Source organism: Struthio camelus, chromosome 10 (genome assembly GCF_040807025.1).
Source record: "Struthio camelus isolate bStrCam1 chromosome 10, bStrCam1.hap1, whole genome shotgun sequence".
NCBI lineage: Eukaryota > Metazoa > Chordata > Aves > Struthioniformes > Struthionidae > Struthio > Struthio camelus.
The window spans coordinates 15,311,353-15,332,833 of NC_090951.1; the positions used below are offsets into that span (position 1 = coordinate 15,311,353).

A 21,481-nucleotide genomic window follows, 5' to 3' on the forward strand; every position below is an offset into this window, starting at 1 on the left:
TGATCATCACAGAAAGAGTTACCTTTTCTCCTTCACAAGCAGTCTGGAAATAAAGTCTTTTGCTTCCTCTGATAGCTGTTCAAATGCTTCTGCATCAAAATCCCAGCTGCAATTGACTACATAATTCATCGTCTCTGCATCAGTTTCTCCCAGGAATGGGGACAGACCACTGAGCCTTTTTAAAAAATAAATAAATAAAAGCAAGAGATTGAGAGACTAGTAGTTAGTATATGCAATATACATTTCTCCTCCTATGAATCTTCCATTTTATATTTGTGGTTAGCATTGACAGGAAGTACTCCCAACAGTGGGGGTCCCACTTCTCAATCCTCAACAGGAGCCAACAGTTTAGAGCAATAAAGCACTGTAATGTTAGTGTTACTCTCTAGCAATTCGCTCAGCTAAGTGAGGGAGCACTGCTAATGGATACCTACGGAAATTAATTTAGTGGGGATCTAGGTACATACTTTAGTGCTTTGCCAATCAGGAATACTAGGAGGGCTCAAGAGCTTTTGTAAAACAAGGCCCGCATCCAGATCTGGCTTGAATTAAATGAAACTGAACAATGGAGTACTTTTTTCAATTAGTCTCTAAGCCCAGATTTATTCCTTTAATAATTTATTACTCTATTCAGTTGCTTTTTGGCTAATGTATAAGTTCAAAACAGAAGTTCATCCAGTTCATGGAAAGCATCTATGAAAAATTCTGGGATGCCGTGCCAACTCATGAGGAGGCAGTGACTCTGGACAGAGAAGCCTTCCGTGGCCACCATACAGAGGCCAGAGAAAAGTTTTAACTTCATTTGTTGAAAGACATTCATTGTTTAGATGCATAGCTTAACACCCCCAACATGAATTCCTTTGTGAACGCCAAGTCCAAGCTGCTGAGATGATCAGATTTAGAATGTGAAAATTAACCTAAGTGCTCAAGAATTCAATGAAAATGAAAATTCTGACATGCCTTGGGCAACTTTTCTTAGTAAACAAGACCTGACCCATTTTAATTCACTAAATAAGAAGGTAAGACAGCAGAACATTTAAATATTTAGGAATAAGGATTATTTGTTGTACAAAGACTTCACACCCACAGTGAGGTGCCTTTGCATGAAAGGTCTGTTTCCTCTAACAGAATGAGTTAGGAAGAGTCGCACCCAGAGGGGCTCAGCCACTGCTGCGCTACCACTCTGCAATTATCCACCACTGGCCTGTTGTTGCAGAGCCTTTGGTGCCACCACCGTAACCCCTCACAGGCTTACTCACAGCATGTATGTGATGACACCCACACTCCACATGTCCGTTGGGAAGGAAACAAAATCATAGTTCACCACTTCAGGAGCCAAGAATTCAGGAGTGCCAAAATTAACTTTCAGTTTCTCACAAGGTTTGTACCTTTATCAGAAAGAGAGAGGCATCAGTGCTGACAGCAGGCTAGGGAAACTTATTTCATACTGTTAAAAAACAAAAACAAACAAACAAAAAAAAACCAAACACACACACACACACACACGCACGCACAAGGGATGGCAAAAAGAACAATCAAAGCCCAGGACAGTATTAAAGGCTTTAAAGGATAAACTGGTGAATTTTGCTGTAACAGCAGGTGTAATACACCATCAGCCCACCCCTTTGCCAGAGCACGACCAGAAGGAAGTTACAGCACAATAAAACTTGCAAAGGCCTCCCCCACAGAGAGGTAAGAGCTTTAGTATCTGCCAGGCTCCATAGCATACTTTCCAGCAGATGTTGTCCAACAACAAATGAACAAACCATCTTTCATTAAAACAGGTTTGGAGAGCCTTTGCTCAGTAGCTAGCTGCCAGCTACAGCTCAGAATAAAGGTCTAGATAACAGATATGAGTACTGCATAACTGCTCAGGTGCAACTCTGAAGAGGATTATTTGGGCTCAGTAACAAGCAAAACAGTAATCTGCATATGGAGAACAAGATTACATTTTATTACTTAAAAAGGAAAGGTACAGACACTGCATCGGTAACAACTGTTACTGATGGCAGCTGGAGTTAAGTCTGTTTACACAGACAGAATAGATCATTAAAGCATTATTTTTACATCTCCATTTATTGAAAGACCTTGTTTTCAATCTTGCTTTAGTTGCATCTTGACCCTCCATTTCAAAAGAAACCATAATTTAATCTCAGTGTGTGCGTTTCTGTTTTAACGGAATACGCTTAAAAGGGAAAAGTCCATAGATAAATACCAAGGTTTGGTACACCCATGTACATATGCACCAAAGCTAGGTATTTGCCTTTGGACTTTTTTCCTTTTAAGCGTATGCGTATTCTGTTAACAGAAATATACAGTAGCTTCACAGGATTTAGAAAATAAGTACTCAGAGAAATATTATTATTATACCAATAGGAGTCATTGATTTATATTCCAGAAGAACAGACTCATACTCCCACAGCTTTCCTCTAACAAAAACTCAGAGTAAGCCAAGGAAAAGCATGGAGATAATGCTGCATCTCTTTGAGGGTTTCCTGTTTCACATAGAATGGCTCAAACATGCATTTTATTTTGAAATCAACTTATCTACCTGAGGAGTTTAGTATATAACTTCCATAACTAGAACCTGTACAATAAAACCCAGCACTCATGAAGCCTCTAAGAGCCTTCGTGGAGTCCCTAGAGTAAAAGTTCTACATGGGGAAGCATCTGGAGATAATTAGAACAGCAGTATAGCGTTATCCAACAGAAATGTTATTTGAAAGGTAATTAGATAATTAATGCATGCAGCAAAAATTCATGCCTGCAGAAGCATACTACTTTGTTCATTCACATATCGGAATTGTTAAGAGCTGCCAAAATGCATAAACAAAACATAACAAGAACTACCAAAAATATGTCAGTGTTTAATAAATTGATAACTGAACCCTCTTACCTCCTTGCTAATCCAAAGTCTATAATTTTAATCTGGTTCCCTGTGTGATTTACACATAATATGTTTTCAGGCTACCAAAAAAACAAAAAAAAAAAAGAAAAAGAAAAGGAGGATGTTTTTAGTTAAATATACAACTGTTTGAGAGACAGATCTAGTAGAAGAGCAAGAAGTTCTATGAGGTTTTAATCATAATTTCAGGATATTTCTTTTCTTTTCCTTACATTATTATCAAAGGAGAGAAGGATTTGGCTCTGACATAATCCCATCTGAGTTAGTAAGAGACTTAGTTTTGGAACTCCCATACAGAAGTTTAATTTCTGCTGCTCTATAACAACATTGCTATATTTCATCACAGATAAGGGATGAATTTTGAAAGGGAAAGGGCCCTCTGCATAAAATGGCAGAGTCAGCCTGGTAACTGGACCAAGCTGGATTTACTGTGAAAGTAGAAACGTAACTCCATAAATTTATAAAGGCCACAAGAAGCATGTCAAATGCATGGTTTGGTTTGCTCATGAAGGCAAAGAAAAAGATTTGGATTTTCCAGTGAGGAAAAAAAAAATCTAAACTTAATATAATTGCAAAAATGTCTATAGACTAGCCAGATCTAACATAATTTAAGACATGGTATAAACAGGAAAGAACAAGTTCGCTCCTACTCACATCAACTGTTAAGGAACCATTAGGAAATTACATTGTCATTTTGCCGCAGTTCAGTTCCAGGCAGTAAGAAACACAAACAATAGGAAGAAGATAGAATAGCTTCTGAATACAGTTGGGGGGGGGGAGGTGGGGGAGAAGAGGGGAAGTGGTATGAAGACTGCAGGTGCTTCTTTCTAAACTGTTGTGTTTAATTTTCTTTTCTTTTTCTTTTTTTTAAATGACGAAGGATATGGTTTGATTTCAGACAAAATGGAAAGCTTCTCATCCAAAAGAGGCAAAAAACAGAGAATCCTGTTTATTTCACTGTTCTAAGCAAGCTACCAAACAGACACTGAAGAAAACAATGGATCTTCAGAGCTTAATTCATTGTGGCTACTGAATTAAATAAGTTTATTTCATTATGAAATAAATGGATGAAAAGAGAAATGACTTTGTTCCTGCAATCTCCATACTTAATGATTTTGTGATGGCGTCATTAGTGTCATTAAAGAGCAGAAACTACTGACCTTCAGATCTAAATGGAGAATATAATGCTGGTGCAAGTAGTGGACTCCTTCACAAATTTGTCTGGTAAACAGGACTGCATCCAACTCTGTTAGATTGTAGTTTTCATCAGTGATCCGGTCAAATAATTCACCGCCATCAAGACTGAAACATTGACACAGAGAAGTGTTAAAAACAATAAGTTTCCTTAATTGTTCAATTTATTTCCAAGTTGGGAACTGAGTTTCTAATTTAGCAAGGGTCCTAGCAATACATCCCATATAAAACACATCAGTATTCTCAAAACGTCAGGAGACTTATTTTTGAGCTTGGAATTCTGCATCAGTCTCCACTGCCTTCGGAAACAGCAAAGTTGCTGCTAACATTCAGGAAAAAAGCCCAAAATCAGAACCACACAGCCAACAAGACTGAAGATACTGTGCAGAGTATCAAAGTTTATTATTCACTCATCATCCTGACACCATGGAGTAAATAAAAGTCAACCCACAAAACTTATTAAATGAAACTTCTCAAATTCAGAGTTGTTCTACCTGAAATGACAATAGAAATTCTGCATATAAAGAGAAAATAACATCAGACATCACTCTGACAAGGTTCTGCTAGATAAAAACTTGAAGTATGGATTTAAACGTACAGTTTTTAAATGTCTGTCATGTTTATACTTTCTCATTCATGTATTTGTGACCTTTTTTCCTTAATGCCATTAAGAATTAGTTTTGTAGTGGCATCTCAATTTTTATAGTTTATAAAAACTTCAGTTTTCTGTAAAGCAATATGCTTCTACTCAGAAAAGCTAAGGGGTATGCTTCACCAAATCCTCTTGGTTTGTTCCATATTTGATATAAACAAAAATTCTTTTTCAGCTTCAAATAATAGAGTATCTTTATTAATCCTCAAATATTCAAAAGGAGCTAGACCATGCACCTAGTGAACCACTTTCCTGCTTTCTCCATCTCTTTTCTAATTCTACTTAAGATACCTCATTCCTTCTCATGCCTGGGTCTCTTATGTTGCTTTTTTTCTCTATGATCTCAAAAAGATCATAATCTTTTTGTTTACCTCCAACACCTTTACATAATTGGGTAGCTAGGGACAACAACGTCAGAGCCTGTAAGCTAAGCTCTGAAATGAAAAATGAATTATAGTGGAGCCCTTCATTAACAATCTTGCAATTTGTTTCATACTCTGGAATATAGCTGCCTTTCTCACCATTTGTTTAAATTGTAATGTTATGAAATATATAATTTTTAACTTAAAGAAATTACATTCAAAATTTTTTCATTTTGAAAATTAAGTCAACTTTCTCATAGGCTGGGAAACCACCCAAGTCTTTCTCACACCTCAGATTTATCATTCCTTATTTCCTCTAGTGACCTGAGCATGTGCAACTGTTTGACAGCACCTGAGATCATTTACACTTACTATTCCATGATCAAAGTGATATTATTTTTGCCTTCAAAAGCATCATAAAGCTGGATCAGATTCACGTGATTTAATTGGTTCATGATGTTAATTTCATTTTTTACTTCCTCCTGAAAAAAATAACAAGTTAACAAAAAAAAGAGCAAATATGCTTCTTAAATACCAACACATCCATATGCAACTATTTGTAAAACCCAGCAACAGCCATACAGCAAGTCTCAAGCGAACAAAAGATTTAATTACAAACACAAGAGATTACAAACAGTCATATAAAGTTCATTCTAACATCCACTAAGACAGATTTTACAATATTTGATACTACACAATGAGATGTTGATTCTTCAGAGTTAATTCAGTGAGGTGGTATGAAGGTGCTTGTAACATGTAAGGTTTACAGTATCTGCTCATTTAGATTTACAGTAACATAATTACCCTTTCTTTTGCTCCTTTCACTTTTATGATTTTGGCTGCCAGGTTGAGACCCGTTGATATTTCTGTGCATTTATGAACTTGCCCAAAACGCCCCCTGTTGATCCAAAGCAAAAGATGGGAAAACGGTTTAATATAACTCACTGCAGAAACTTTTCAAACAACTATTCTTATCATTGATTAAAAATAGCATGGTACAAAGTGAACAGAATCAGGTGGCCAGCAGCATGAATCTCCTCTTTCTCTCAGCTCATGAAGGATTAGTTTTATCTTTCCAGCCAGTTGTTCAATGCTTACATTAAAATATTATGCTCCCTACATATTACTACATTTCACAGTGGTATGATGACCTGATGATATTCTTTTTCGGTTCTGTAACTGTACCCGCTTACTGTCCTTCAGTGATGTGTTAGTGGGTAAATTAACAAGGATATTTCTGTCCTGATCTCATAACTTTTTTAATGACTATAACACCAGTAACCGTAGTCTGTATAACGCTACTCCACAGACTACATTTCTCGCATGTTGTCATCCAGTTATATTAAAAATCATCCTAAGGGACATTAAATACCAACTTTTCTGCTATTGCATCATCAGGCTTATACTTACTAAGCCATATTTGTACTTAGATCAGCCTGTAAATCAGACCTTCTTGTTAGATAAGTAAGAATACAAGAATACAATGGGTGAAGCAGCTGCAGACTTCCTATGAGTGAAACCTAAATGTAGGGTCAAAATAATTACTTCTTCCCTTCATTTGCTTTAATGTGCAGTTCAGCATTGAAAAAAAGATTATGGAAGCTGCCTGACCTACTGAGCTTTGCTGGCTTCAGATGCTCTGAATCTATCTGTCTGAAGGCTGCAGCTTTTTCTCATGACTCCAGCTGTGTTTTACCAGACACAGACAGCACTCACGCAAGATCACAATTAGGAGCCTGAATAAAGAACTGGGACTGAAACCAGCCATCTAAGAGCCTTGGGGGGTGGAGTGGGGGAACGACAACAGAAGGTACAGGGAGCCCAGCCACTACCAGCCCACAAGTTCCCGACGATGACAAGAGGAACAGAGGGATCTGACACCCTATCCACACTGTCCCCGCTCTACTATCCTAGGACAAATTTTTTCCTCTCTTATTGCTCTGGCCTTCAACCCTCATCAGCCTCTCCTACAGGGCTTAAAGCACTGAGAGTAAGAGCAGTATGGAAAGTGACTGTATAAAAAGAGTAGAGAGGATATTCACAGCATGTACTGCAAATAAACACATTGGCTATTTTTGCAACACCTTTTGCTGCAGATCGACCTGCAGAGTAAAAAGAAGTGAGCTGGCATCCATCGCTCCCCAAGCTGGTGCAGGAGAGCACTACCGAGCCCTGCAAGCCAGCTCACCCGCTGGCTGCAGCAGGCTTGTACCCGCCCTACCTGGGCACCATGGGGCCGCATGAGGAACAGAGAGCTCTGGCTCACCAGGTAACTCCATTTCTTCATGCCTTAGCTACCACTTGCACAGCATTAGGGACAGACAGACTTACCCCCCTAGTACTTCATGACGACATATAGAGTAGCACGTTGTCACCTCTGTTTGCTTGACACTGACTACGCGATGTTCAAAAGGAGCAGGAGGAGAAGGGCTGTCATCTAAAGAAGAGACAACCCAGTCACTGAGGAGTTTCTCCACAAATCACTACATTCAGTGTCAGCACCCCTCACGCCAACACTTTCGATCCACAGGACAGCAAACACAAAAAGGTGATGCGAGTAAGCATAATGAGAAGTCTCAACTGCCTTACATGCTCCCGGCATCCTCACACTCCAAAGCTCCACAAAAACCCTACTTCTGTGCTCCCCCCACCTTTGCCATCACTTTTCCTGATGGGACAAACCCAGTTTCTCAGAGAGGCATTGCTGAAGCAGAGCTGGGATTGCAAACACACAAGCGAAGCTTCTCCCCTCCCCAGGGCTCAGCATTTCTGTGGCTATAGGGCTCTAAGGGAGAAATATCCGGGGACCAGCACAAACACCCAGATAATTCAGACCTAGACAGCTAAGTGCTGATAAACTGCTCACGCAAACACTCAAAACAGAGCTTTAGTAAAGTGCTTTAGTAAAGCACTACCCTCTCTCCCATCTTTTCTCTTTGCTTCATGTTCCTCTACCACCTCATCGCTTTTTCTTCCGCTGGAATTCAGACAAGCACTGAAGTACATGGATAACACTAAGCATGCTATTCCTTTGCTATTTTTAAGAGAGGAATGTAAGTAAAATAACCAGAAACAATAGAATTAGTTAACTTAAATGATATTCACTTAAGAACACATGCTCAAGTGCTTTACTAGACAAGGATTTCAAGAAAACATTGTGCATATATAGAGAGCTGGCAGAAGGTAGGTGCTGATGATATCAAAAAAATCCCTCTGTTGCTTCAGATGAGGAACTTTTACTGTTAACAGCTTTTTACAGATGAGGAATAAAGGCCCACAACTGAGAATAAGATTCTTATCTCCTACTTTTTAATACAGTAAAGTTCTAGAGGATCAACATCTTAATTTATCCATTCAGAGAAGGAAGTATCTTTTATATGGCAAAGTGTAAAGACCAAAACAAATACCCTACACTGATACCCAACAATCATGACAGCATAGTTATTGGTAAAGTCAGGAGGCTTCTCCTAGCAGCAAGATTTTTCTAAACTATGTCCTAGTTAAAGCTGCAAATATTACCATTACAGCTATTACGCTTAATCAGCTCTTGGGGAGATAATCGGTTCCTGGGAAGCTCATTGAATTAACTAACCATGATACACTTAATGTCCAGATTTTTCTAGGGTAAAGCTTCTGTAAACCTATTTTTGGGGATCCCCATTCAAAGCACTTGTACAGTTAAACTCCAAATATCTTGTGCCCCAATTTAACACATATTCTATTTATCTTTAGCCACTGCTGAGAAAACTAGATCCAGGTTTGGACATCTACCAAGGTATGTACGTTCTGGGAGATGTACACATTTATGCTGCCAGTAGAGCGTAGCCCTGCAACAATGCAATAAAATGCTCAAAGGGTAACCAAAAGGAGATCTGTGACCAATAACATAACAAAGACTACAGCAAGTTACTCTTCCTACAACATTCTGCTGCCCTCTGAATGCCAACTTACAGTTGCTAGAGCATACTTGGATTGCATATTATCTTATGGAATAAATGTTTTCTTCTCTGCCCTGCCCCCCCCCCCCCCCCGCTTTTTTTTTGGCGGGGGGAGGGGGGGAAGAGGTACGCTTCTGAATGTGCATATACTTCATCTAGTCTTATTTCAAATGAACTTTTTTCACAAAAACACCCTTTAAATGGACTCAAACTTGAAAATAATGTTTATGCACAGCCTATATGACTGAAAATTTACTATTAAAAGAAACTCTACAATTGTAAATTCAGTTGTTTTTGACACTTATGTTTAAGTAAATGCTCTGGAATTTTAAAATACAGGTGTATCTAATGAGCACAGCTTGAGTTATTATTGTATATATAACATATATGGGTAGCACAAACCTCAGCATAAATGTTTTTAAGAGTAATTGTGAGCAACTTACCAATAATCATTTCATCCTGTTTAGGAAGCTCTTTGCTAGCTCCTAATAGTTCAGCCTTTTCTGGTGCCATTGCTGTACACTCACTTGCTTCATTTTCACTTCCTCCTGAAGATGCAAACTCAGACTCTCTCCTCTCAGAGTTGGTATCCTTCAGGGATTCTTCTGCTTTGGCGGTTTCTTGATGGATTTTCACTTCTACCCCCAGATCTTCCTTCAACTCCTTTGCAGAGCTATTCTGTGAGGTTATGGGCTTGCATTTTAATTCTGATTTCTCTTCAGCCTTCTTAGCTGGTTTAGACTTGCTCAGTAATGTCTGTTGCTTCCCTATTTGAGATGCAGGTTGGCTTTGCTTACTGTCCCCTTCCACTTCTTGATTTGGCTCAGTACTGGTGTTTTTAGGACTCTGTTTAAGTTTTAATTTGTCAGGCAGCCGTTTAACTGCTTCTACTTCTGCTGGTGTGGAGGATGGAGATTTTGCTTTAGGACTTTTACCTCTGTGATCATTTAAGCTTCCTTCCTTGGTCACCTCAGTCTGTTCTTTCGTTTCAGTCATATGTACACTGATGGATATCCTGCAGAGCAAAGAGTTGACATTTTTATGCAGATGAATAGCCTTGCTCTGCATGACTTAATGGAAAAAAATGTTTACAGCCTTCTTAAACCACAAGTTTATATGATATTAAGGAAGTTTAGCTATTCAGTTCTCTTAGGAAATACTCATAGCACTTAGAGGAAAGCCACCAAACAAAGGTGTGCTGATGCTCATTCCCTGTCCTAGTCTGTGCATATGTTTGCCATCTGCTGAACACAAAATATGTCATACACCACAAAGTCTAAATCTGATCATCCAAAAGCTCATCCCCTTTTCCCCAATTACTGCAGTTAGTCTAACAGAAGACCACTCATCTGGGCAGAGAGGAGGTAGTGATTGCCTTCATAAGTTACAAGCTGAGTGTCTAAACCCGACTGCTTGTACGGCTCTGCAAATCTGATCGTTTGTGTCCTAGCCCTCTTCCAGTGGGCTGACATTTGAGCACGCAGGTTTGTGTGTGTCTTTTTATGGGATAGCATTCTTCCTACAGTTTTCCGTTAAAAAACATAACTTTCATAAATTCTCTCATTCTGTTGATGTTATTTTCCTTGGCATTCCAACTACTGGAAACTTTTAATCATTTTTTTAATGTTACTAGTAAGAAACATGAATTAAAAAAAAAAATCAATATTCTATAGTCTTAAATTCTGTCAGAGATATTCCTGTGATAAATTTTGAGTCAACTGTTATTGCCTCAACTGTCATGAGCACAAAGTCTGAATTCAGTGAGGGTCCTGAACACAACTGAGGGCTGAAATTGTATAGTAGATCTTACACACAACCGCATTCAAAGAAAATCTGATGTCTAGGAGAGAATGCATCTCATTTTTCCCAAAGTTATTGCCTTTTTCAGTGGAGCTACCTTATTACAAGAGATGTTGTAAGAGAAATTGTTTCCACTTTTGCCTAACAAGGATCTGAAGTTTCTCATTTTTAGCACCTTAAACACCCTTTGCATTGTGCAATTAATCTGCACTTCAGGAGGCGTGAGCTATCAGAGCAGCTGAAGGCAGGTCTGAGCAGACACCTCTGCTGCTATCTAGACAAGCCTGAACTCGACAGGGCTCTTGGGCATTTCTCCAAGCAGGGGAACACAAACGTTCTTTCTGTGTTTCTGCGTGGCTTAGAAACTTCACTAAAACTTGTATTCATCCTAGAGAGGCATTTACTACATGACTTCACACACAAAATCCTAATAGGTACCTATTCAGGAGGACTGCAGCTTCCCTGGGACTTACCCTGGGTTAGGTTCTGCCTTCCAGCTATCTGTTGTCCTCCCTCCTCCACAAACCAAACTCTTTGGGGCTCTGACACCCTCTGCCCAAACCATCCAGCTGGTCCAGAAGCTGCTGCCTCTCCCGCTGAGTTCACTGCCTGGCATACCATCACCAGCCAGCACTGATTTCCATTTCAGCAACTGCTTCACAAACCTCAAAGCACAAGCTATCCTCAAAGCACAAGTGGGAACTTCCAGGGCAGTGCTAGGCCAGGCAGCTGAGACAGACCCACTCTGCTGTTTCAGGTGCCTATGGCTCTCAAGCCAGAGCCTTAAACTCAGGGCCAAAATATGGGTAAGTTCCCACTTTCAGTGTTATTACAGCAACCAATTTGGATGTAACAGTGTCTACAAACTGCACACCAAGTTGCTCGTGAACGTTGGAGAAAAAGTCACAGTAGTGAAAGCTTCTCCCACTCTTTCCTGCCACGTCCTTGCACTCTTAGGAGAAAAACATCCTTTGAAGGCTCCAGTCTCTGTGTTAAGGCTATACCAACAAGCCAATCCTGGCAATGAGCCATTTCTGACATGGAGAAACACATGCTGACATCAGGACAACTTCCTTTCATTTGCTTATTTAGTCTTCACTCTCATTACTTTTTTTTTTTTTGAAGGAGTCTTCCTATCCCAGTAGACATCTACCCTTCTCACAGTAAGATTTAAGTGTCTTGCCTATATTCACAAGTACCGACATAAATTCAAAGTATTCAAGTTAAAGCATTCACATACAAAAGTAGTGCCATATTGCTGTTCGGCCTTCAGACGCCGATTTGCACATGCAGGCAATAGGGTAATTGCACACACACAGCGTGCGTGCGTGTGAGAGAGAGAGAGCGAGCGCGCACGTGTGCGCGCACACACGAGTGTGTGAAAGGACACATATACATACATAAACATACATACACACACATCCCTTCCTGTATACACCAGGCCATACAGAGCAGGCATGGCAGTTCAAGTTCGGGGGTGGGGGTGAAGGGTGTGTTAATAAATGCAATTATAAATTAAATTCTAAAGAAACAATTCAAAAGGAAAAGGATTGAAAGATGCGTTACTAAACACCTATACAAGATTAGGCTAACAGAGATCAATGAAGGATGATCTGGTCAAATCTTTGCATGACCAAGGCATAAAGAAAGTTAAAAAAAAAATGGAGGAGACCAAAGGAAAGTCACTTGGATTTGTGATGGTTATAAAAGTAGACGAGTTGGAAAGGAGTGAGTGGTTTATAAAGGTCCAATTCCTTGGGTTATCCTGGGGAGGTCAGCCTACCATCTCTCTATACATAGAAGACTATCATATCTAAAACACCTCATGTATTTACCCCTCTAACTTCTTAACTTCATAAAAAATTATAAGGGGCCCTTGCTACGTTCAGTTCTTTGCCTTATCCATTTGCGAGGTCCCACTGCGCCTTTTCTAGCATGGCCATTTTTCCACTTGATCACACTTCAGCAGGACATGCCCCTTTAATAATCTATCTTTCCCTTCCCCCCCCCCCCTTTTAACACATGAAATGTTTCAGATCACACAAAAAATCACTAACAAGGACATTACCTGGTACGTGTCACTTCGCACCCTGTGTCAGATACAGCCCGGGACGTGGAGGGCACAGCTTCCCGGGAGGCTGCGCTCAGCCGCGAAGGTTTGGTTACGTTCTCTCTGAGTTTCTGAGGAAAAAGCTGCCTGTGGTGCTCTTCTAGATGTGGGACTCTATCTATATCATTTGCTTTAGCAGGAGCATTTTGGTTCCCTGCGCGATCTTGATTCACGAAAGGAAGGCCATTGTGTTGATTCAAAGCTTTGACATCAACGTCCTTTTGCTGTTGACAAATCTTAGAGCTCTGTGTTTTGCCAGTGCCTTCTACTGCTTGCAGCTGTGCTGTTCTCTCTTTAAGTTGGGGTTTAGGGTCAGCTTTGGGAGCCGTAGCACTAGAAGTGTTCACCTTCTCACCTGCTCCATTGTTTTCATCCAGTTTTTTCCCACTTTTAGTCTCTGAATAAGACAAGCCATTAATAGGGAATGAGCCTTGACAAAAGTCACAGAGAAATAGAGAAAGAGTAAAGTAGCCTGTCATTCAAAATAACTTATGCAGTTACAGCATCTGGAAAGCTCAGAAGAAACCCCCTGAAAGGTATGAAACCTTCACCACCAGGCTTGAGACAGCCTATATTAATGCTCATGGCTTAATCACAGATTTAACTGCTCTGCTGACTTTCCAGTAGTGTTATAAACCGGATTTCCAGAAAGCAAACAAACAAAAAATTGTAAGGCTCAGCTCACTGCCTTTCAAATTTGAAGTTACTTTGTGGGTAAATGTAGCAGGTAGGTCAGATACTGAAGTCCCAGCCAGGACCTGCTACCCCTCTTCCTGACCTGAGCAGCAGGGACACAAGGATCAAGACCCTAAGGGGCTCAAGACAATGCCCTTTGCATTTTCTACAAAAGGACAAGAAGGTCCTTCAGCACCTTCTCATGACAATGGCTGGGAATATTGACCATGGAAATTGATAGGATAACTTCCTTCAGGGTTCAGTATGCACAGAGTATTTGTTATCGAGATTACTTTACAATCCTGTGTAGCTTTTGAGTCAGATCTGTGACCCAATGGCTGTTTTATTTTTGTCACTTCCTAAATGAAGAAACAAAAAAGGGGCTCTTCCATAATTTAAGGGATCCACTGGCAATTTGTGAAGCAGACTGTATGACAGAGCCTGTTCAACATCACATTCACCCTTGTTGCAACTCCACAGGTGTCGTAATGGATACAACAGGGTAGTGCCCTGACAGAGGCATCCTGAATAGGAATCTCTTCACTAAGCTCTGACATGGCCATGAAAGCTGCTGATCAAAAAAAAAGATATTCCAGCGTCAGCGTGTCCTCATTTCCAAGGGGGAGAGGGGAGGAGCGCTGGTTCAGCTGTATTAAAGGAAGAAGAATTTTATAGGTTTACTAGGAGACATTGCTGCTACCTTCATGGTATCTCAGAATAGGTACTGCTCTTAATTAATCTCTTTGCAATCCCATAGCAAAAGAACAGTGTAGCCAAATAAAAGGTGATACATTCAGTTTGATGAGCTTCTAGGTTTTTGTGGGGTTCAATCTAGGGACAGATATTCTTGTGGAGGAGGGGAGAACATCTCTGTATTTTTCCAGTACTGGTGGATGCAGTTACCAGTCTGTCTGCTGCACATTCTGGAGTTAAAGCTTACAGCATGCCTGGAGTTATACATACCTTCCACAGGCTTCTTGCTTTCAGTTTGGGTTCCTCTATTACTAAGCACATGCTTAGGTTTTGCACCACTCTCCTCAGGTTTATCTTTGGCCTAAAAATGGAAACGGAATATAAAAGTAACAGTTATGGCCAAAGTTGTTTATTTCCCACTAGGTTCCTCTAACTGTGTAGGTATTTAGATCGTATAAACCTCCAACCTGCATTTTTAGTTAACTGTTGCTTTCCCTCCCCTTTTCTAGCACCTCTCCCCTTTTGTTAAAAGGCATCCTTGTAAAACAAGGAGACACAGAATAATACATTAGCTCACTGCTTTCCAAAATGTTACCTGTCCGAGACTGCCCGGTGTCACTCTTACTCATATACATTAAAACCCTGGGATGTGGAACATAATAGATATATTAGAAAAGAAAATAATATTTCAATTCTGTCCCTTCTGGCTAGTCACTGAAAGACAAGTAGTGTTTATATAGCTATTATAAAAATTTGTCTCATAGCCTCTAAGAATATTCGTGACTTGAGCTATGATAGAGGCAATACAGACAAAGAACCCCTAGCTTTATGGTAGCTCTTATGTACGTACCTTCATCAATGTTGGTTTTGGCATAGTTAAAAATAGACTTATTGGCTTTTGACAGAACATTTTTAAACACGTTTCTTCCACCAATTAACAAAACACAGAGGAGGAATACTTGTGAAACAGCACTACCAAGCACTTTCCATATCAATACATTTGCAATCAAAATAAAATAACTAATATTTAGGAAGAAAATACACAAAAATAGGAAAAGGCATAACATTATATTTCTTGCCTTCAATTACAGTTAAAAATAAAGTCTAATGATTTTATAGTGATAGGCTCCTACCCTTATTTATATTAGCAAATAAGCAACATTTTCAATCTTTCTGCACATAACTGATTACAATTCTGTTGCAAATCAGCCCCTTCAGCTGTTAGCAAAAAGAGTTAAGGAAGCAACTTTTTCATGGTCCAATCTTTACTGAAGATACAATAGAAAATCTCCTCTTCCCCACTAAATAAAAAAATCTAAATATTAAAGATAGTAAAATATCATTACCATTTTTATTACAGCTCTAAGCAAATCTGCAACAATGACCAGAGGGAACATTATTCTTGTAAAATCCTGGGCGCAAAGAAAGCTCTGAGAAAGTTTGACAGTGTAATGCTAGGGTTTTTTGAAAATAAAGGGCTAGAGGTTTGGCTTCTGTGAAGCTCAATTCATAATCTTTTATTAATTTGAAGCCTACCCAGCAAAACTGCTCCCATAAGCATTCCCATGGCATCCCTGGAATGCTGTCATACCCTCAGCAAACAGCTTCACCCAAAAATCAAAACATGACCTCCTGACTCCCATCCCCATACTTAGTAACCTTGTGCAAAGCCAGCTCTGCGATAAGCAGCAACACTGTTACAAAACAACAAAGGTTGGAAAATAGAAACAATCAAGTAGCAAATTCTCTTTGTGTGCAACCCCAGTGCAACTGTGGACCTCTTTGGACAGGTCTACACTGCTGTCATACAAGCGACTGCAAAACTGAAACACACAAGCTAGCACATAGCTCCGCCCAAGCTCATTTGTTTTTGTATTCACCCACTCTTTGCTCCACGTTATCCCAGCTCGATCACGTACATATACCACCTCACTCTTTTAAACCTAGTTCAAATACCATTTGCTAGTCAACAGCCATTCTGTGATCAAAGTACAGATATATCTTGAGATCTCACAACTACTTATGCTCCAATTTCAAAACCTGCTCACGAACAGAAACAAAAGGGGAGGATGGTGATTGTCACTTAACAAAACTGGAGTTAGCCATAAAACTACCCACTTGTCCAACATGCATCGCCTGTCTTACAGCTGAGGCAGTGCCTAGAGCCTGGGCAGAGACCTACCCTTCACCCCAGGCGATCACCCTAGGTGATCATCAGTGGGGTCACCTCTCCGCTTAGTCTCAATTTCCCCACCCGTAAAACTGGGATGAGGTTCAGACCTCTGCAGATCTCCTCTCCTCCTTCACAAGCCCTAGTGAGGAGGCAGCACATAGCAGCTAGGTTGTCACTCGTGCTGACCACTCGCGTTGGCGTTCACGGCGAGCCATTCCTCCAGCACTCCTCTCAACACCTCTCTTCATCTGCATTCCTCCTTATTGTTCTTTTCACTTGGAAATTGATAACCTGGCCAAGAAATTAGGCCATCTAATATTCCTCTTCTCGTGGCTGTTTAACATACTATGTATTGTCAGTTCAAATCAGGATGTAACTCCACAAAGAAAAGAACTGTATCTGTCTCCAGGCATTAGACAGCGACAGCAGGCAGTAACCTGTAACAGCGCAGCTTTAACCAACACATATTAACCTTTTGAAAAGTTTTTTCATTTCTCCAAAAAGCTGTAAGACTGAAAATGGAACAGTTTTCGAGTACAAACATCATCTCCATCTGGAGGTAAGGTTGATGTCTGATGCATCACGTTATGGTCTCAACTCTAACGGAAATTCTTTATAAACTCTGTCCTTAAAGGTCTGCCCAGTTTCAGCCTCTGACATTCAAGAAGAGAGATCAGAAGAGCACTTTCCACCCTTACGTTTTACTGATTTCGTAGGAAAAATACCCAGAGTAAAATAGGAATGGGCTTATGGACGAACGGGCATTTGAACTAAGTTCTTTTTGCTGTAATCACAGCTCTGCATACAAAGAGATCCTTGGAACGAACAAACATCCCCTATATTCCAACTCACACAGTTCCTCCTCTTCTTTCTCACAGTGGGATAAAAGCCATTGTGAAGACTCAAAGCTCCCAATGGCCAAAATGAATTCCAAATGCATACAGCTTTTAAAAACAACATCAATCAATTCTGAAACACTGTACCAACCACACACTGGTCTTGCCTGTTCTCCCTATCACCGTCCTTAATAATTAAGAAATGGCTAGAAACTGATGCAAATTGCACTTGCAAACACAGCAGCTATTTGATTTGAGGTGTGGACCGTATCAATAGTGTTCATAAACTAGCTGAGGACAACTTAGATGGCTAAGGACATATAAATCAGCTTGGTTATAGGAACATAAGTCAGCATAAGTTCTAGTAACTTGCGTTCAGACAACACAAACCCTCAAGAAAATAGAAACCCTCTTCCTTCAACAAATGCTTCCCAGTATGCTACTCCTACTTCTTTTCACGGGGGCCTCAGTTCAGTCACTAATCTGAATGTCACTGTGGAAGCTGAATTTTCTTTTACAGTAGCAATCTACTCCTCACACTTACTAGAGGATTGCCTGACCCACTTTAGGCACATCAGACATAAACCTGCCAGGCACTTTCTGAACCTTGATCTCTGCTTCAAAAGGTTTACAATTCAAAGGTTGCAGCAGTAAGCTGCACTGAATTGAAAGCCTGAATTATAGATGTTATGTGATAAATCAGCAGGAGAACCCAAAAGCCTTGCTACTTCACAAAGAAAATATCAAGAATAGTAAATCAAAACCAACCTCCACAAGGATTTCCAGCAGACTCCCCTTCTTCCAGGGGACAATGCCTCTGAGAATAAAATCCACTACTTTCGAATTTTTTAATATTTCTCCCATGAACGTAATAACCTTATCCAGCGTATCAACCCTTTTCTCTATCTTTGCCAGCCTTTCCTTATGCTTCGAGGCATCTAGCTGGACAATTTTCATCAATTTCAATACTTCTGAGCATATGCTCTGGATATCAGTCTGGTGTGTACTGTCCGATAGTTTTAGGACTTTTTTCATTGCATCGGTCTCATCAGGAGCTGCTCGGGATACTGTTAGCTTGTTAATGCCTTTTTCTATATCATCAATGCCTTTGTTAACTCGTTGCAGTTTGCCTGTCAGGTCTTCCTGGAAATGCAACAATTTGTCCACCTTTTCATTCAAGAGATTCAGTTTTTTGTCCATCATGCTTAAGTTGTTCACTTTTGTAGGCTGCAACTTAGTCAGGGCATTTCCCTCTGCAAGGTCCAAATTACCCGCAGACATTCTGTCCAGAGAGCAGGATAATGGAGAGATTAAGCTGGCTTCTCATTAATCATAAATTAGAGAATGAGTCTCTGAAAATTCATCTTCTTTAGCTACCCCTGTACCAGACAGCCTCACTTATTGGAGATGCTAGAGCATGTCATTAGATAGCTACTGCATAAAAGACTTATTTTTGTGTTATCTACTGTGTGCTTTCAATTATGGAGTTAGTTTGGCACCAGACTATATTTTCTTGGGCCTCCTGGACGTCACAAAACCATTTAAAATTCTTTCTCGAGTGGCTGTTGATAGGCAAGCATCTTAACAATTGACAATGCCTGAGCAAACCTCTACAGGCAGAGGCATGGTTTTCACAATCAGTTTTAGCTCTGTGCTATATTTAGCTCTTGTCAGAACATTTCTTTTCATTATATAGGAAAACCATAGAAGTAAATTTTGGTGGCCTTGTGCTAAGGCTTGGAAGAGCTCAGCTTTGTAGCACAGATGTAGAGCACCCAGCATAGACACAGGCTGTGCTCTTTAGGTTGGCTGGCACTTGAATTTAAAAATAGAGTACAATGACAAGGATCTGAAATGCATATCTAGCACCAGCATGTCTTTGTCAACTGAAACTTCTAAAATTAAATCTTTCTTGCAGGCTATGAAAGTGAAGAGAGTAAAAAAAAAAATCTTCATGCGGGCACAGCAGAACTAGTCCAACTGTTAGCAACAAGACTATTAAATCATAAAGCCTATATAAAGAACTTACTGACTTCATTTCACTCTTAAGTACGTTAGCATGTGTAATATAAAAGTTGTGTTCACTAGAGAGCAGAGAAATAACCGCTCTGAACTTGCATAGCCCCCACTGCCACAGCTCTGAGCACTATGAAGAGAGGTATCGAGAGGTTAAGCAGTTTGTCCAGTGCCAAACACAACATTTGTGGCAGTAGCCCACAGTGGAGCCTGGATCCCCCATGCCCCTTTTCACTGTTGCACTTACATAGAACAGGGGGCAGAAAGAAGTGGGGAATTCCCACTGCAGTCAGCGTCCTGGTGTGACAGGGCAATCAAAGCCTACCAAAGCCCTGGGCTTTAGGGTACTGAGCAACCCTTTGCTTCCAATCCCTTCCTCTCATACTTTTTCAAAGGAGTATAAGGGGGGGAAAATGTAATTCTTGAAGTAAACTCATTGTACGAGATGGGAAGTTGTAGGAATAAAAATACTCCCCTTACAAGCAGGAGAGTCAGTAGTAGCAGTATTAGCATACCCTCTCAAGAAGATAAGTTGTTCTCCTACTTCTGTAAGAGAGGAAAGTATATTTATCTTTATGATGAAAAAAACTACATTTTGATATGCCTGCCAAGACCACTAAACAATTATAGTTGACTTGGTGGTCTTCTGATATTTAGAGGCCACTAACCAGTTTTACAAAAGACACCAAAAAAGCTAGAAGACTCTGACTTTTCATCACATTCATGGGAGAGTTTGAACACCAAGGAATAACTTCGGAAGAAAATTTGGCCTATAAAAGTTGATGGGACTTTCCATTTCATGACAATTAGCTAGTCCTGATCAGAAAATATTTTAAGATCACTAGTATTTTCACAGTGGCCTGGAATAATATGGCCTAAGTTGTATGATACCCCATCAGCGTATAGTGGAAAATTTCCCCTTCCTTATATCACCTATCATCTCACAGGTCACAGATCTGTGAACATACAGATTTATCAGAAGATATTTAGGAGCAGAAGAGAACTAATACCTGAGCTGCACAAGTTTCAGAGCATAACAGTTGTCAGGATTATATCCAGTTCTAGCTGGTGCAAATAAAAATACATTTTAGCTACATTGAAAGAAGCTAAAAGGAGACAAAAGAACTTTAAGGGCAATAGCTGGAGTGAATGGTTACAGAACAAATGGGAATTCAATTGTACAGGATATAGGAATCTTTTTTGTTGTTGTTGTTGTAATCAACAAACTGAACTCTGGAGCCACCTGCTTTCCATTCATACTTTAAAATAAATGTTAAGTGTTAGATGCTTACGAGGTGATAATTTTTTCTTCAGTAGAAATTCAAGTCAGGTTTTTAACACCAATAGAAGTGACCAGCAGAAGAGAGAGTCAGTAGAACTCCTTAAACATTCACTGCTAAATTGTTTGATTTAACAATACTGCAAAAAATATGTTTCCTTTAAGGAAAAATAAACTTTGGAAGAACTTGTTCCAGTAACACCAGCTTAATTGTTAAGGCAATTAAAGAAGTCATTCTATGAAACCATCTGTAGTCCTACTTTTTCAGTACAATTTCTATGTGGTTTAGGAAGAAGAGAAATAAAGGGTTACTATTAGTGTTCATATAATCTTATTCCCACCATCAAGCATACAAATGCAGTAAAACAAAGCTCTATATTTAAAATAAAGGACATTGACAATAAAAGCTGTGCAAGCCCACTATAGGCTTTAAAGAATCAGAATTTTCAAGCAAAATGCCTTTACATAATTAATTCTTTCAAGTCTATAAACATGCTTGATGACAAATAATCAAAACAGCCATCGTTTTTACTGAATCAAGAGTACCAGATGAACATTGTCCTTTTAGGGACATAAAGGAAACTGTAGAATCAAAAGTGCCTTTGACTTGTTATATTTAAAGTCAGACAGCTCGCAACAAATATTTCAATAAGGAAGTCTAGCCAGAAAAAGTCACTTGCGTTGCATACCTGCACAGCCACCAACATAGCCACCACCAGTGTGCTATTCCAGGCATGGCGTGCAATGTCGTGAAACAATGCAAATACAGCAAAGAAGCACAACTGGCCTTCATATTTCTTTCTCAGCAAATGGGAGTCTTGAAATCTTGAATCTTATTAATAGCTATT

The 21,481-nt window shown here is 39.7% G+C and overlaps 1 protein-coding gene across 3 annotated transcripts in view; it reads right to left on the bottom strand.

Moving 5' to 3' along the window:
* The window catches only part of MYLK3 (myosin light chain kinase 3), a 49,486-nt gene that overhangs the window by 4,177 nt on the left and 23,828 nt on the right, over positions 1-21,481 (bottom strand). For 2 of the 3 annotated variants that reach the window (XM_068955956.1, XM_068955955.1), the window contains exons 3-12: positions 14,600-14,690; positions 12,920-13,358; positions 9,495-10,066; positions 7,445-7,550; positions 5,918-6,011; positions 5,486-5,595; positions 4,066-4,207; positions 2,897-2,967; positions 1,260-1,388; positions 23-175 (exon numbers count right to left, since the gene is read on the bottom strand). In XM_068955956.1, coding sequence (XP_068812057.1) covers positions 23-175; positions 1,260-1,388; positions 2,897-2,967; positions 4,066-4,207; positions 5,486-5,595; positions 5,918-6,011; positions 7,445-7,550; positions 9,495-10,066; positions 12,920-13,358; positions 14,600-14,690 — 1,907 coding nt within the window. Of the gene's footprint in view, positions 1-22; positions 176-1,259; positions 1,389-2,896; positions 2,968-4,065; positions 4,208-5,485; positions 5,596-5,917; positions 6,012-7,444; positions 7,551-9,494; positions 10,067-12,919; positions 13,359-14,599; positions 14,691-18,106; positions 18,620-21,481 lie in introns of those variants that run through there. The other variant, XM_009678331.2, reaches the window with a different exon arrangement.